Below are 17206 nucleotides of genomic sequence, written 5' to 3'. Positions count from 1 at the left end.
TTTGAATAGTGAAATGCAATACATGACACGTCTGAAATCTAGCTGTCCCAACTAACGTCAGATAAATATTGATGCAATTGGTCCAAATTGAAATTTATTGGATACAATATTAACCGCGGGGAGTAAAAAAAAGGTAATGTTAATTCACTATTGACAATTGCTTATCAAAACTGAAGAAAGAATACACAAACTAGATCAGAGAAGGAAAAAAAAAAAAGAAAAAAAAATAAATAAAGAACAAAACAAAAAGAAAAAAAAAACAAAAAAAGAAAAGTAAAAAAAAAAAAACGGAAAGCATCTACATGAATGTCAGATTGTGGATGAAATATCATAAAGGCAAAAAAAAAAAACACGATCCTATTTATCGCCGAAAAAAACTATTCATCTAAATAACGAATATACACAATTATATATATGTATCCCTCGTTTACTCTCGTCCATACAACACCTAGATAAATATGGACAGGTTAGGTCCGAACTTGTATTTATCGGATCAAGTATTAACTGCGGAACAAAAAGATTAGAACAAGCGTACATAAAAGGAGGTCCCTTTAGCACTACAACATATAGTACCCATTTAGGTGTGGGAATGTTTTTCATTTCCCTATATTGGTTGGACATGAGTCTTCAGAGTAATAGACTTTATGGCTTAGGTAAATTGGTTATATAATAGGGTAGTACACAAATCACAAAAAAAAAAAAAAAAAAAAAAAAAAAAAAAAAAAAAATCACTAGATAAAATGAAAAAAACACTATAACAGTCTAAGTGAACAAATTAATATACTTACTATACTCTAAAGGGTTAAACGATTCTTGTTTATAAGGAAAATGACACATTCCCCTGGCGAGACAAAGAAAAAAAAATATTTAATTTATACTATACGATTATTATACATACACGTATAAAAAACTATACGATTATTATACATACACGTATAAAAAAAAATACGGTCTAAAATGCGTACTTTTTGCTATAAAAAGAAATTACCCATATCCAAAATCTCCACTCACCACTTAATTCTTATCTTCTTCCATCTTCCTTCTTACCCGAAAAAATCAAACAAAAACCACCATTAAACTCAAACACCATGTTTCAAGAAAACCAAGAACATCAGCCTGTCTTCACCTTTGAGGAAGACATGAGGATGATAAGGGTGTACTTCATGTACATGTGTGGGGCTAGTGGTCCTCCTAATGGTTGTATTAATTTACTTGTTAATCCATAAGTAAAAACCCGAAAATTACTTCGGTGGAGTAGGGTAGAAATGCATGTAGTGTTAGTTGTACTTCAATATTTTGTAATTTAGTAATTTAGAAGTACAAATTGTAACATGTATTTTGGAAATTATGAATAAAAATCATTATTATTACTCGTTTCCTTCGTTTTATGTAATAAAACAAACGTCATTAAGTTTATAAAAATAATTAGCAAAATAATAATTATTATTTGCAAAAAAACAATAATTATAGTAATAAAAAATAATTAATAGTGATAATTGAAAAGGTAGGATTTAAATTTGGTGTCTACAGTCGCTGCCTCGTGACCTGGCTAAAAGTTTAGCTTTATATATTAGTTACTAGTACGTACCCCTGGCGATGCCCCGATTTCCCTCCGCAATATATATCTTTATGTTTTAAAAATCCTTACATTAATTCGCAACTTATAAAGACGGGTTAAAGTTGTGTTAAAAGTATTTAAAAGTTATAATTATTTATCTTATGCGTGTCACACTAATTCATATTTGTTGTTTACATGACGTGACACTTGGCGAAAAATCAAAATGCCAAGTTTTGTTTTGGTTGATTAAAGTGTATCATAAATAGTTTTGTACAACTTTGTAAATTTTATGATATATATTTAATTTAACATATTTATAAGATATATTTTTAAAGTTACAATCTACTTATTCATATGGAAAATTATAAGTCCTATTAGAAATAAAACTATAAATAACTTTTTTATCAGAAATAAAACTCTTAATAACTTTTTTATCTTAAAAAAATCTATCTTAAATTCTCTTATCTAGCGTTAGAGGTATCATACTAAATCTTATATGTCGCCTATGTGGCATGACACTTGGCGAAAAGTTAAAGAGCCAAGTGTCGCTGTCTTGTGACTTAGCTTTATATATTAGTTATATGATATGATATGATGTCGTAAATAATAGTTAACAGAGGAAGTATATTATTTTTTTGACTAATATATATATATATATATATATATATATATATATATATATATATATATATATATATATATATATATATATATATATATAGGGGGAGGCTCTCGTGAGAATTTATCTTATGTGAGAATTTTTCTTATGTGAGAACACTCTTTATGTTCTAAATTATAACTCTTATGTTCTAAATTTTAAATCTGATGTACTAAACTTTTCCTTAGGTGTTCTAAATTAAATCAAATGTTCTAATTTAGTACTCACATGTTCTAAACCATAAATTAGTTAAGTTTGATATTATAAATTTTAAAAAACTTGTTCCAAAATTTTAACTTGTATGTTCTAAATTTTAAAACGTGTGTTCTAAGATTTTTAATTATATGTTCCAGATTTTAAAGCGTATGTTCTATTTTTTACTCGTATATTCTAAATTTTTTACTCACATATTCTATATTCCATATCAATTTATTCTAAATTTTTATTCACATGTTCATAATCTTAAATCAGATGATCTAAATTTTACTCATGTTTAAAATTTCATAAAGCAAATTTGCTAAATATTTAGTCACTTGTTCTAATTCTTAAATAAGATGTTCTAAACATATTACTCACACTGATGTTCTAAATTATTACTCATATGTTCAAAATTTTAATTTGAGTCACATGTTCTAAATTTTTACTCTTATGTTCTAAATTTGTACTCACATGTTCTAAATTTAAGATCAGTTCTCATATAAATACAAATTCTCACATATGGGCCTATTCTCACCGGATCCCTCCCCTATATATATATATATATATATATATTATAAATTTTGCACTAACAAAATATTTTTTGCACCAAAATTAAAAGATAATAGGTTTATATTGAGTGTAAACTACAAAAATATTTTTATTTATCGTATCTTTTTCTCTGTGATAATTTTTATTTTTTTACTGTGATAAAATTTAAGAAGGTGAATCACAAAAGTATAAGCCAATGAGGTGAAAGTGTACGTCATAAAAATTGGCATTTTTCACGAGTGCTACCAATTCCCAATTTCACATCCGTTGGATCTTTCTACGAAATCTCAAACCGACAAACCGTAGATTAGCTTTGTTTATCCTTGAATTTCAATCTCATCAACTGCCCTGCCTTTTCCTTTTTATTTTTCATTTCACTAACAAAGACGCGAGTTTGCTTCAGCTTATCCCTCTTTCTTGCTCCTTCCTTCCTTCTTATACTGGGGTGGTGAGCCACATCCAACTCTTTTTTCCCCCTTTTTCTCTCTCCTCCTCTCTCTAAACCCGTCTCTTTCTTCATCCTACGTTTATTCCCAGGTTAGCCTTTTATCCTATCTCCTTAATTTCTGTTTATTTTTTGTTTATTGTTTCGTTTTTTTGTATTATCCCTGATTATATTCAAAATCATATCTTTATAATGTGATTAGTTTGTTTTAAGATCTGTTTTTTATGGTTTGTAATTGAATGATCTGGGTTTTTGTTGAATTCTTGTATGTTTATATGCCCATTCGTTTTTAAGGGTTTGTTGAATTTCTGGGATTTTCTTTTGGTGGGTGGGTATTAGATATTTTTATTATTTGAGCAAAAATTGATTGATTTTGTATGATATACAGCTGATTTGATGTCTGGGTTTTTCTGGGTTTTTGTTAAATTTTAGGATTTCGTGCAAAAAGTAATTTTGGGGATGGAAAATGGGGTGGGAGCTGTTCATGGGCCTAACGATTCTGGAGGGTCAGAGATATTTGAGGAGGCAGTTGAGTCGGCTTTAGATAATGAGAATGTTGGATTGACACCGGATTCAGATGATGTTGATGTTCGTAGTATTGCTATTGGGGAGAGTGATGCAGATTTTGCCGCTGCTGAGGGGAGTCCGAGACCGTTAGATAAAGTGGAGAAGACTGAAATTGCAGTAGAGGGGTCCAGTGAAGGGAGAGATGACAATGGCGCGGGTGTGGAGAAGACTGAAATTCCAGTAGAGGGGTCTAGTGAAGGTAGAGATGACAATGACGTGAGTAGTGTGGAGAAGACTGAAATTGCAGTAGAGGGGTCCAGTGAAAAGAGAGATGGCAATGGCGAGAGTAGTGTGGACAAGACTGAAATTGCATTGGAGGGGTCTAGTGAGGGGAGAGATGACAATGGTGAGAGTGTGGAGACGAGGGATGAATCGTTGGTGGGAAATAGTGGTGAGGGCTCTGTGACTATTGAGAATAACGATGATGGTGTAACGAATGAGGAGTTATCAAATGTTGATGAGAGGGTTCTTAGCCAAGATGTCGCTGTAACGAAAGAGTCTCAAAGCGAAGAATCTGAAGCTTCACCATTGAATGTTAAGGAGATTGAAGCTATAGAAGGTGATGAGGACACTGTTGAGAAATCTGTTGTCTTGGAGATATCAGAGAGCAAAGATGTTGGGACAATTGATCAAGATGGTGCTCATGCTAATCTAGCTGAGGATGTGAAAGATGTAATAACCAATGGGGATGTCGAACATGTGAATGAAGAAATGGTGAGGGAACTTAAGGATGCTTCGGCTGACAAATCTTCCGAGAGTCAAAAGGAGAAGCCTGAAGAAATCAAAGAAACTTTGAGCGAGAATTTAGTACATGAAGACAGCGAAGCTGTTTTGTCAAGAGATAGCCCTGACATTAAGGAGAGTGTTGAAGTTGTGCCTGATAAGGTTTTGGTTGAGACCGATTCACAGATTCATGATCGTAATAAGGATTCTGAAACTAGGGTTTTGCCCCCTGAACATCATGATGAAGGTCCAAAGGCCGAAGGTAGGTCCTCAGATGATAGTTTGATAGCATCTTTATTGCAGGATGCCAAAACTGAGAGTGTTGCTTCTGATTTGGGAGCACCGACTAATGGCACTATTCAGATGCAGTCTCCTGATACTGTTGCTCGTGATAGCCAGGCCTTGGCTGCGGGGGCTGCTACTGAAAAAACAAAGACTGAGGAGAGACAAAACAGTCAAGCAAAGGAGACAACAGTTAAGCCTGTAGAAACATCTGCTGCTGCATCCGTAAAGTCAGCAAATTCTGTTCCTCCTGCTCATCCTGCTGGACTTGGACGTGCTGCACCACTATTGGAGCCTGCACCTAGAGCAGTCCATCAACCACGGGCCAATGGGCAAGTTTCTCAGGCACAGACCAATATTGTTGATGACACCACAAATGGGGAGGTTGAGGAAGGCGATGAGATCCGGGAGAAACTCCAGATGATAAGAGTGAAGTTCTTGCGTCTCGCTCATAGGCTTGGGCAAACTCCACATAATGTTGTTGTTGCTCAAGTATTATACAGATTAGGGCTAGCAGAACAGCTTAGAGCAAGAACTGGGGGACGTGTTGGTGCCTTCAGCTTTGATCGTGCCAGTGCCATGGCAGAGCAACTGGAGGCTGCTGGGCAAGAGCCCCTTGATTTTACTTGTACAATTATGGTTCTTGGGAAGGCAGGAGTTGGCAAAAGTGCTACCATCAATTCCATATTTGACGAGGTGAAGTTTGGCACTGATGCTTTTCAAATGGGTACAACAAAGGTTCAGGACGTTGTGGGTACTGTGCAAGGGATCAAGGTCCGGGTCATCGATACACCTGGACTCCTATCATCCTGTTCTGATCAACATAAGAATGAGAAGATCCTTCACTCTGTGAAGCGTTTCATTAAAAAATCTCCTCCTGATATTGTCTTGTACCTTGATAGACTGGATATGCCAAGCAGGGACTTTGGTGACATGCCACTGTTGAGGACAATTACTGACATATTTGGACCCTCAATCTGGTTTAATGCAATAGTTGTCTTGACTCATGCAGCATCAGCTCCTCCTGAAGGTCCCAATGGCACTCCAACAACATATGATATGTTTGTCACTCAACGTTCACATGCTGTACAACAAGTTATTCGCCAAGCTGCTGGGGATATGCGGCTTATGAACCCTGTTGCATTGGTTGAGAACCATTCTGCTTGTAGAACAAATAGGGCTGGCCAGAGAGTTTTGCCAAATGGACAGGTTTGGAAGCCTCATTTGTTGTTGCTGTCATTTGCCTCCAAGATATTGGCGGAAGCAAACATCCTTTTGAAGTTGCAAGATACCCCACCAGGGAAACCATTCACTACTCGTTCACGAGCACCACCTTTGCCTTACCTTCTCTCTACACTTCTGCAATCTAGGCCTCAGTTGAAACTTCCTGAGGAGCAGTTTGGTGATGATGATGCTATGGATGATGATTTGTGTGAATCGTCTGAGTCTGATGAAGAGTCAGAATATGATGAGTTGCCTCCATTTAAGCCTTTAACTAAGGCCCAGCTGGATAAGCTGCCTAAAGCCCAGAAGAAAGCTTACTATGATGAGCTAGAATATAGAGAGAAGCTTTTTATGAAGAAGCAGTTGAAGGAAGATAGAAGGCGACGGAAGATGATGAAGAAAATGGCAGCCGCAGCCAAGGACATGCCTAGTGATTACAGTGAAAATGTTGAAGAAGAATCTGGTGCTGCTGCATCACTACCTGTACCAATGCCTGATCTTGCATTACCTGCTTCCTTTGACTCAGATAATCCAACTCATAGATACCGTTATCTGGACACTTCTAATCAATGGCTTGTGAGGCCGGTTCTTGATAATCATGGTTGGGATCACGATGTAGGCTATGAAGGTATAAACCTAGAACGTATGTTTGTAGTCAAAGACAAGGTTCCCTTGTCCTTCTCTGGTCAGGTCTCAAAAGATAAGAAAGAAGCTAATCTTCAGATGGAAGTAGCCAGCTCCATAAAGCACGGGGAAGGAAAAGCCACAACTTTGGGTTTTGACATGCAGAGTGCTGGTAAAGACTTGGTCTACACATTACGCAGTGAAACAAGATTCTGCAACTATGTGCGGAATAAAGCAACAGCAGGTCTCTCTGCTACTCTGATGGGTGATGTAGTATCAGCTGGAGTGAAGCTGGAAGACAAGTTAATCATTAACAAGCAACTGAGGATGGTATTGAGTGGTGGTGCTATGGCAGGTCGTGGAGACGTTGCTTATGGAGGAAGTTTGGAGGCCACTTTTAGGGACAAAGACTATCCTGTGGGCCGTTTCCTTTCAACTCTTGGGCTGTCGGTGATGGATTGGCATGGGGAACTCGCTCTTGGTTGTAACATAAATACTCAGATCCCGCTGGGCCGGTCTACTAATTTAATTGCCCGGGCAAATTTGAACAACCGTGGATCTGGGCAAGTTAGTCTTCGCTTGAACAGCGCAGAACAGCTGCAGTTGGCTCTTATTGGTTTCCTTCCTCTCCTTAGAAAGCTTATGGGCCAGGGTCAAGACCTTGGATATTGATGAAAAAGTACATGATACATTCAGCAGGATATTTATTAGGAAGTTCGTTCTATATAGTCTTGTCACCAGAATTTAGCAGAGTGAGTAACTTTTCCCGATCTTTTTCTTTTTGCTTTTCATAGCCTTTGTAATTTTCTTGTTAGATATTTGCATCACCTTTTGGCGTACCACATTAAAAACTCAAGTTCTTGATCCAAGAATTGCTTGTTAAATTTTGGTTCAGTTTGAAAATACGAGTAGTACTTACTTTTCTCGAGCATGAAATATATGTGCATTGGGCAGTTTGCTTGCGCGTGAAATATGAGGTCTTTTCCTCTTCCCTCGACCTGTGATTTGCTTCTGTTTTTTATTCTGGTTTATTTCAAATTTAGGGCATGAGCATAACCTTCTAGCTGTTTCAGACGATGCTTTAGATGCTTGTCAGCAGATCATCGTATGTTAGTTTAAAGTCTGTGGAAACATTAGCCCTGAAAAGTGAAAACATAAGGCAGACAAATTTGCTCAAACTTATCAAACTGAGAAGGTGGTTGAAACCCATCAATTACAATGCATGTGGTTTTTGGTACTGTAATTAGTTTTGGATATGTAAGTGGCATGTGATTTGGGTATAGGCGTGTATTTCAGTGTTCTCTGTTTTACTCAAGACTCGTGTATAGGTGTTCTATTTTTATAAAAATTTCCCTTATTTGGTCTAAATTGAAGTGTCAAGTATCCATACCCATCCAGTAAAAAAAACATTGTAAAAATCACTGATATATACTTGAGGTGAAGTGGAATGTCTGAGTGACGCATGTATTTCAATCTGTTGAAGTGGTGAACTGGTTATATAATCTCTTTTTCGTCCAATCAAATTTGATGTACATACAGTAGGGAGATTTGTGCTGATGCGGTAGCATGCTACTGTGCCAGTGCGTCTGGTGTCCAAAACATATGTACTGTATGGAAAAAAAATACCTTTAGTCGTCAAACAACAATGTCCTAAGAACCTATTACCTGTATAGCTGTATGTGATTTGGCTAAACAGCGTAGCCTTTAGTCATATTTGACAGTGTGTAGATACACTACAAACATATGTGCATTGTTGACCTGCACTGAAGCTTTGGAGTCGTAGTTATTTAACAGTCATTTCTCTACTAGATGTATCCCGTTTGATTTCATGCAAAATTTATTGGCTGCATTTTTAGATTATTTTTAGCTGTTAGTATTCTATGTTTCGTGTTCCTTTCCAATGGTTCCCTTTCTTGATGAGATTTGATCTTTGGGACTCGACTGTATGATGAGACAATGGAGGCACAAGTAAAAGAAAGTGTTTTTATTATTTTTATTATTGAGGTTGGCCTCAGACCAATAAAAGTTCAGTACAAAGAGAGCTATGAAAGTATGAATAAGGGAAATAAGAGCAGACACACACAGCAAAAGGAAACAAATTAATCCTCACCCTTTAGAGCATTTTCTTGATCAGTTTCTGATGTTGAGTCCATTTCATAAACATCACACCATCGCAGGCCGCCGGAGGTGCTTAGAACATTAGTTCAGCTAGTACTGTACCATAGTATTGTTTTGGTACAAAGCAAAACCGACAGTAACTAATACAATTAGTTAGTAATTTAGTGAAAAACTGTAACATTATACCCAACAATGGCATTCCCAGATTTGCTATCATAAATGAGCCTGGGCGTACCCACGAGCCATCCGAAAAAACCCGGTTCCTCCCACAACTGGCATCTCTCTCACTGGACTCTTAGCCGAGTTCCGGCCCAATATACTTAAGGTACTCCCATTGTACTTTCCATCATTGAAGCTGTAGCTCAGGGCCATAAGTAGGTTCAATTCATCCCAGCCAGCTGATCCATAAAGACCTTGGGCCCTGCCAACAAGCTTTGACTTTGGGCCAGGCCCTGCCGTTAGTGGGTCGTCGATCATTGTGACGACCCCAAAGCCTGTGGTTGTCTTATATTTGGGCTTTAGGGGTTGAGCAACCAGGATGGCACTTGGATTCCTCCCACTAACGGTGTCATGGAAGTAAAATTGAAGAGTGGTTGTGCGCTCTTTGCCTAATACAACCGTCTTTGCCCATTCTTGGGCACGGGTATGGGACGTCCTATGAGCCCAGACCATACTTTGGTCAGCCATGAAGGCTGCGAAAATTACAAACTTCACCACCTGATGAATTGAGAGAACAAAAATTGCCATTTTTAAGAGGTAGACACAACAAAAATTGTGTAATTTTGTTGTGAATTGAGAGAAAATAGAAGGAAGATGTACGTATAAGAAGAGATTGTAAAGTTAATAGAAACTATGTGGGGGCTAATGTAATTATCAGGTCAATTTGCTATTTTAATTGGTTGCTTTATTAGGTGAGGTTGTCAAATATCAGAGATTTTGTTATTAGCCATTGGCCATTGCAACTAGTACCTTTCTTGTTTCCTTTTTTATATAGAATAGCTTAAATAATTTCTCATTTGCAAGTTAACCAAACAAATATTAATATGGTCCTATGCCTTGTATAAAAAATGGTTAAAGTAGTCAAGTTATCATACCTTGTTCTGGGGATCAAACTTAGCACATTATGTCAGGATATTTCCTTTTTATTTTTTTATGTATCATAAAGAATGTGGAGTATGAATTCATAATTTTTTATGCTGATATAAGTTATGATTGTTGTTGTAAATTTTAATTATCAACTAAAATTGTATATTACTCCCTATTTATAATAAAATAATGACGTTTAACATGATTAAAAGATATAATAATATTTATATTAATAGAAGACTTGAAGTAAAGGTCAAGTGATCAACCCTACAATGTCCCTACTGGCTCACCGCCCATAAGGTAGCTTATACGGTTTTCCGGGATTCATAATCCATCAAAGCTGTGCCCAAGCTTATGGAGATTTAATACTACTCCGTACTATGGCAAGATGGGCCCTTTTGGCTTTTGCGTAGTACATTACTACTAATTCTTTGAACAATGGTCTAAATTTTTAGTCAGATGACCTTGTACATACGTAGCAGTTACGTAACGACGTTTGATGTATTCCTTAGTCATTGCAATGTACTATCTCCGTGCATAAATCATTTTAAGACACGATAATGAAGGGTGGCCTGGGCTACATTATGTTTGAGATAGTTCCAAGAATGAAGTAATTCGATGCATAATTTTGTCATGTCTAAAAAAAGTTATCCAAGTGTCAAGTTCGATGGCTACAACCAATTTTTCATATATTGTGATACGATACCGAAAACTTAATGGGCGATGGTGCCCATGGCGGGATGCATCCTAGAGGCATACTATGCTGTTTGTAAGTATACATTGTCACTAGTTGATGACATAATGTCTTGAAGTAGCCTTGAGTTAACGAAGGGGGTCGTGTATGTGACCGTCCTAACCGAGTAGATTGATTGACTGTTTAAAGTAAAATGGACGATATAGGCACCCAAATGGCCTCCAAGAGTCTGAAGTACGTGTGTAGAATTGTAGAAAGTGCCTTGACCTTTTTTTTTTTTTTTTTTTTTATATCCCGAAAAAGTTGAAGATTGTCTAAAACTGAAAGCTATATCCATGCTTTTGGGTCAATTATGAGAAATTTTTGAAAATTTTCTTGAAATTGAAGTGGATTCTTGGGGTGTCCTTCAGGGTCATAAGTGTTGATTGGATCAATAACAATCCCACCAATATGTTTTTCAAGTTCCAAAAATGAATTTGGTTTGATATTGTGGCTATTTCGGAATTGTTGCAATGATAGTCAAGTTGCAAGAGATAGTTCCAATCACAATCTCATTGGTATCCTGAGATCCAATTTAGATGTCAAGAATCTCAACCTTATTGGTATCAAACTCAAACTCAAACTCATTCATTCATTACTTACCAAGTTACCATATCGTTGTGGTGTTGATGCACGCATTACATGCATGCATGCACGACAATGCATCACGGATTTGTTTATATTACACCATATTGGTGTGAATGGTGTCTGTTACTCAACACCAATTCCTAATTTCCTATTGATGATTTTGACGAGCCTAACACTTGTTAATTTTGTTTGGGCAACGAGATTCCATGATTGTGCCCATCTTATACTATAACTTAATAAAGTAATTCATGTTCTGCAAGAAACTAACAACTAAGGTACATATTTTTTGATTAAATGGGTTACAAAACTTATGGAATACTACTTCTATGCTCAAAAGTATTACGAGTTGAAGTTAGGGGTGAACTGAGCATGTGCAGGGCGGTCGACCGCACAGGGCCTCTAAGTGAAACTACTATAAAAGGGCCCCGACTTTTTAATTTCGTAACGTACTTTTCCTTAAAAAATTGATTTTAGATCCCAATTCAATAAAATTGCACCAGACCACTATAAGTGTTAGTATTTGTAGTCCCGCCTCTGAATATTACTTTCAAGAAGAATATTTGTATGACAGAATAGTTTACTCGAACTTGAATCACTCAATTTTTTCAAATGGAATAGTGGTCATTGAATTACATTCGTTTTCTTGTCAATTGTCGTGCTAATTTGTTTTTGTGGCCAAAAAATGAAGTTATTGTAGCCGTCCTTTTACCTAAAAGATCCGATGCGATAACCAATGAAATTTATTTGCATGCTTACGCGCGGATCTCTCTTTCTATATACTTGTATTAAAAGTATCCTCAGCTTTATTCGATCACGAGAATCACAACTTTAACTCTCATTTGTTAAATTGGAAAGCCGAAGAGAATAGTAATATGATTAATGATTGACGTATGGTATACAAATAGTTTACAAAGGTGTTACTTACGTCATATGGAGTAAAATAAAATGTTCTTGCCTAAATTTTTACTCGGTATTTTATTTTTTTCAAAAATCAAATATACTTCCTCTTTTTTTCTTTTATTGCACCATAAACGCTTTTATATTAAACATATAATATTCTTTGACCATCATTTGTGATTTATCCATAAGGAAAAACATAGTCACGTGGAATCTTGTTAGATTCGTCTTAAATCTACATACATTTCAAATATCAAATTTTTATAAAAGAGTAAATAAAGATATTAATAGGCGAAATAATGCATTGACAAGAGTGAAATTACTCGTGGTGCAATAAAAAAAAATGACGGAGGAAATATTAATGATTAAAGTTGTGTGCTAAACAACAACATAAATAATTACGGACTACAACTTTTTAAAAACTGCAAATATGTATATTGAATATCCAGGATTATGTAATGCTTTCATACATTTCACTAAATACAAACTTTGTTTCAAACAAGTTTAAAAGTACACCAATGATGGAACAACTAGAGCAAAAGAACAAGATCACGAACATAAAGAAGATTAAGGAGAGGAACTAATTAAGCTTATTAAACATGAGTTTAGTGCATAATGTCAAATATACCATACTATTGTTTTGGTACAAAGAAAAATCGACTATAACTAATTAATGCAATTAATTAGTGATTTAGTGAACAAGTGTAACATTATACCCAACAATGGCATCCCCGGTTTTAAAATCAACCCAGTATGTATGAGCCATGGCATACCCACGGGCCATCCGGAAAAACCCGGTTCCTCCGACAACCGGCATCTCTCTCACCGGCTCCATGGCCGAGTTCCGGCCCATTATACTAATGGAACTCCCATTGTACTTACCATCATTGAAGGTGTAACTCAGTGCCATCACTAGGCCCAATTCATCCTGGCAAGCTGATCCATAAAGACCTTGGGCCCGGCCCACAAGCTTCGACTTTGGGTCAGGTCCTACCGTTAGTGGGTCGTCAGCCATCATGACGACTCCAAAACCCGTGAGGGTCTGATTCTCTTGCTGTATGGGTTGAGCCACCTTAACCGCACTCGGAGACTTGCCACTAAGGGTATCATGAAAATAAAATTGAAGAGTAGTTGTACGCTCCTTGCCTTCTTCAACCGTTTTAGCCCATTCGTCGGCCTGGGATGCCATGCTGGCCCAGGCCGTACTTGGGCTAACCACAAAGATTGTAAAGAGTACAAACTTCATCACTTGTAACATTAGCCTTGCCATTTCTTTAACCTTTGTGGTGACTAAAGAGGCAGCGAGACTAATCGCAATCGAAAATATGTGTACGTAAGTGTTAAGACACAAGTATAAATAGAAGGAAGATTTGCGTACGTTTATATAAGAAGAGATTGTGAGATCTCTAGAATATAATATGGCTAGAAAGTAAACTGAGGTGGGGGGGCTAAGTGATTAGTTTTCTAACTTGTTTGCTTGCTAATTAGGTGAGGTAGCAAATGAAGTAGCAATGTTTGTCAAATATTGGAGGATTTTCTTGTTGGTAACACGACTAATACCTTTCTTGTTTCCTTTATATTAGTATGTAGAATAATAGAAGTAATAAAATTTAATGTCTAAGATGTAAAAACAAATATGGACCATTCCTTTCAAAAAGTTATAAAAGTGTTGAAGTCATACTTACTGTTCTTAGAAAATAAGAACACATTATGTCACCTCTTTTTAAGTTTGTCTATCATGCTAAACGTGGAGTATTGCTCATAATTTTTGATGCTGACATAATTAGTTGATAAAAATATAAAATGATATTGATACTCAATTTTTGGAGTTAAGCACACAATTAGGTACTCAATTGTTAAAAATTTCACCTTTTAGGTACTCAATTATTTTTACTTTACTTTTGGATACTGAGTTAAGAATTCAGTCCAAAAAAATTAAATCAGCCAAAGAATTCAGTACCTTGGGTTAAAGAATTTAGTACCCTTGGTTAAGTATGTGGGCCCCACCCGATTAAAAAATTAATATTTATAAAAAAAAAATTGTATTCAATTTGACTAAGAAACTAGCCGTTGGTTTCTCTATTTAAAGAGGCATGAACCTGGCAGAAAATTCATCAAAAACGGCAAGAAAATTCATCAAAATTCATCAATAATAATTCATCAAAATTCATTTATCAAAAACAGCAAGAAAATTCATCAAAAACAGCAGCTTAACCAGCAACAAAACAGGTTCATTGAGCATGTTATAATTTAGGCATAAATTCTGCAAGGTTTTGCCAGATTTTGTAGAAAAAAAAATAAAAATAAAAAAACCAGAAACAGAAGGGTTGCTGCTTCCCCCTGCTGCTGGTACTTCAACTTTGCCACAAAATCAGCCATTGTTGCTTCTTCTGTCCAGCCACAAAATCAGTCATTGTTGCTTAACAAATTCATCCAAAACCATTTGTCAAAAAAAAAAAAAAAAAAAAAAAAAAAAAAAAAAAAAAAACAAAATTCGAAAACTCGGTACCCAAAAGCAAAGTAAAAATAATTGAGTACCTAAAAGGTGAAATTTTTAACAATTGAGTACCTAATTGTGTGCTTAACTCCAATTTTTGAGGTGAACTAATTGCCTTACAATTTATATACTCTTTTGTGATCATGTATAGACATTATAATTAAAAAATAATAATAAAAAAAAAATTGGGTATTTACGTAGAAGCTTCTATTCCATGAACGCAATATGCGCCAAAAGATATGGACGAGATCCAAAAAAAAATTGGTTCTTACTTCTTAGCTAACTGGTGAACTGGTGGGGTTACCGTATATTTCTGTCTGTTCGTTTTATTGCTTTTTTTCTTGTTTAATTTCTATTTTTCACTTCTTTTTATGATAGTGCTAATTTTTTTTTGCTGTTGATAATTTTGTTTACTCCTTTCAACTTTCTGGAAAATTGAATATATCTACTTACCAAATAGCTAGTCTTTAAAGAGTGATTTTCAACATTTTAAACTGATAAGGGCTTGTTCTCATTGACTGAACTGAGCTGAGCTGAACTGAATATTTTATAAGAGAAGAAAATTAGGAGATGAACTGAACTTAATTGAAAATAAACGTATGAGAGCAAAAGTCGTCTTATATCTGTCATTTGATACTAAAAAAAATTAATACGGAGTACAGCTTGATTAAGGAATTTTGATTCTAATGAATATTGTTATATACAAAGGTATAAATTTTAAAATAATTAATATACACTATTTTTTACAAATCGAAAATGTACTCCGTAAAATACTTGAACAAAAGCTGGATTATAAATTGATCAATTGCGACTCTGATAACTCATGAGCATTGATGAAGGTGTAAATTTTTTATAAGAATTTAAGTAGTTATAGTAAAATTAATTAAGATCTAAAATTGAAACAAATTATTTATATATTTTTAAATATATACATACATGTGAGCTTATCAATCAAATATATATTTGATAGCGATAAAGTTGATCAGATTTGTATGTATGAATGTACAATCAAGTTATAGAAAATTTAAAATTAAACTTAATTCATGTCAAAAATAAAATAAAATAAATAAACGTGATATCGGTTATATTACGTTTAAGAAATGTTGGCAAATGGTAATTGCATACATAGTCATCAATTCATCATTTAATTTGTTGTTATTCTTGCCCAAGCAAAGGGGGCAAAGAATTTCATGAGGAAAACCATAGTAAAAGTCTTCCTAACTTCCTTTAATTTGACTAATACACTTTTTCCATTTCATTATCATCAAAGTTTTCCACTGAATAGTAGATAGGTTGATATTAAAAATTTGAGCACATACTTTGTAATATAGCAACACGAATATATTTTGTCTTAGCATAAACGGTCAAAGTAATACTTAAAAGTCATAATGTATGAACTATTAGGATATTGCAGAAGAAGAAACTTATTATGTGATGAATTTAATTAGTTTGGTTTCCTTGTTGAAAAGTGAAGCCTTTCCTATTCCCTTTCTGACCGTTAATGTTGAGTTGTAAATGGCTGTGAATTTTCTCCAAACAACTTTGACTGATATGCCATATCATATGCCTTTCCGACCGTCTAGTTTGGGCTGTTATTTGATTCATGTGAATTTTCTTCATACATTGCCAGATATTAGGTTTTCCGTCTTTTAAAATTTCGTACTTTTTTTTTTTGTGTGTGTGTGGTGAAATTGTATTAATTTCTATAACACTATTCATTGTGTAACAATCTTTAACGTCCTTAATTAATAATTTTGGTTGCAACATTTTAAATTTATATGAGTAGTCAATTATTTTGAGTAATTAATAATCTTATTTTAGTCGTATATAAGAATGTTTCGTACGATTTCCTATGACGATTCATTTTAGCCAATCTCAAGTCATTTTGGCACTAAAGTTTTGTTGTTGTTGTATAAGAATGTTGATAAAACAAAGGAAAAATTGTCAAGAACTACCTACTTAATAGGTCATTTTGTCAATAGCTACTCCCATAAAATTTTTATCAAAAAAACTACCCACTAAATTTAAAAAGTTTGAGTAACACTACCCATTTTGGTCCTCAGACAACAAAATCCGGCAAGTGTGGCCTAATTTTTTTTTTCCTTCCAAAACTTAAGCCTAAACCTCGTATTAACAACTAGAGCTGTTAATTCAGGTAAACGGGTCAGGTAAGAGTGGGTTGGGTCAACTCGAGTTGGGTCAATTAAGATTAATTCCATAACCTATGCGGGTCGGGTTTGGGTTAGGTCATGCTTGAGTCGGGACACATCGAGTCATACTTCTTATCGGGTTTGGGTCGGATTTAGGTCGGGTTAATAACAAGTTGGGTTACATTCGGGTCGGGTAAACAATAGGTCGGGTTTAATTCGGGTTAAAACGGGTTAAAACGGGTTAGGATAATTCTCGGGTTTGGTTCAAGTCAATAATTTGCGGGTTAGAATCAAGTCGAGTCATTCTCG

At 35.2% G+C, this 17206-nt stretch overlaps 1 protein-coding gene and 2 pseudogenes across 2 annotated transcripts; 1 reads left to right on the top strand and 2 right to left on the bottom strand.

Annotated features, from left to right (window-relative positions):
* The first annotated feature begins 3324 nt into the window (after positions 1-3324).
* LOC145559064 (translocase of chloroplast 120, chloroplastic pseudogene) lies at positions 3325-7764 on the top strand (annotated as a pseudogene). The gene is made up of 2 exons (XR_014092659.1): positions 3325-3500; positions 3841-7764. The product of XR_014092659.1 is annotated as a translocase of chloroplast 120, chloroplastic pseudogene (transcript).
* Positions 7765-8795: 1031 nt separating this feature from the next.
* On the bottom strand, positions 8796-9733 carry LOC145560402 (dirigent protein 23 pseudogene; annotated as a pseudogene).
* Positions 9734-12662: 2929 nt separating this feature from the next.
* Positions 12663-13786, bottom strand: LOC145560401 (dirigent protein 23-like). Its single transcript, XM_081621654.1, has one exon. It carries the CDS (start codon positions 13518-13520, stop codon positions 12942-12944), a length of 579 nt encoding a protein of 192 aa, XP_081477780.1. The 5' UTR covers positions 13521-13786; the 3' UTR covers positions 12663-12941.
* Between the last annotated feature and the right edge of the window lie 3420 nt (positions 13787-17206).

Source organism: Chenopodium album, chromosome 9 (genome assembly GCF_948465745.1).
Source record: "Chenopodium album chromosome 9, dcCheAlbu1.1, whole genome shotgun sequence".
Classification (NCBI taxonomy): Eukaryota; Viridiplantae; Streptophyta; class Magnoliopsida; order Caryophyllales; family Amaranthaceae; genus Chenopodium; species Chenopodium album.
This window is presented reverse-complemented; position numbering and strand designations above follow the sequence as displayed.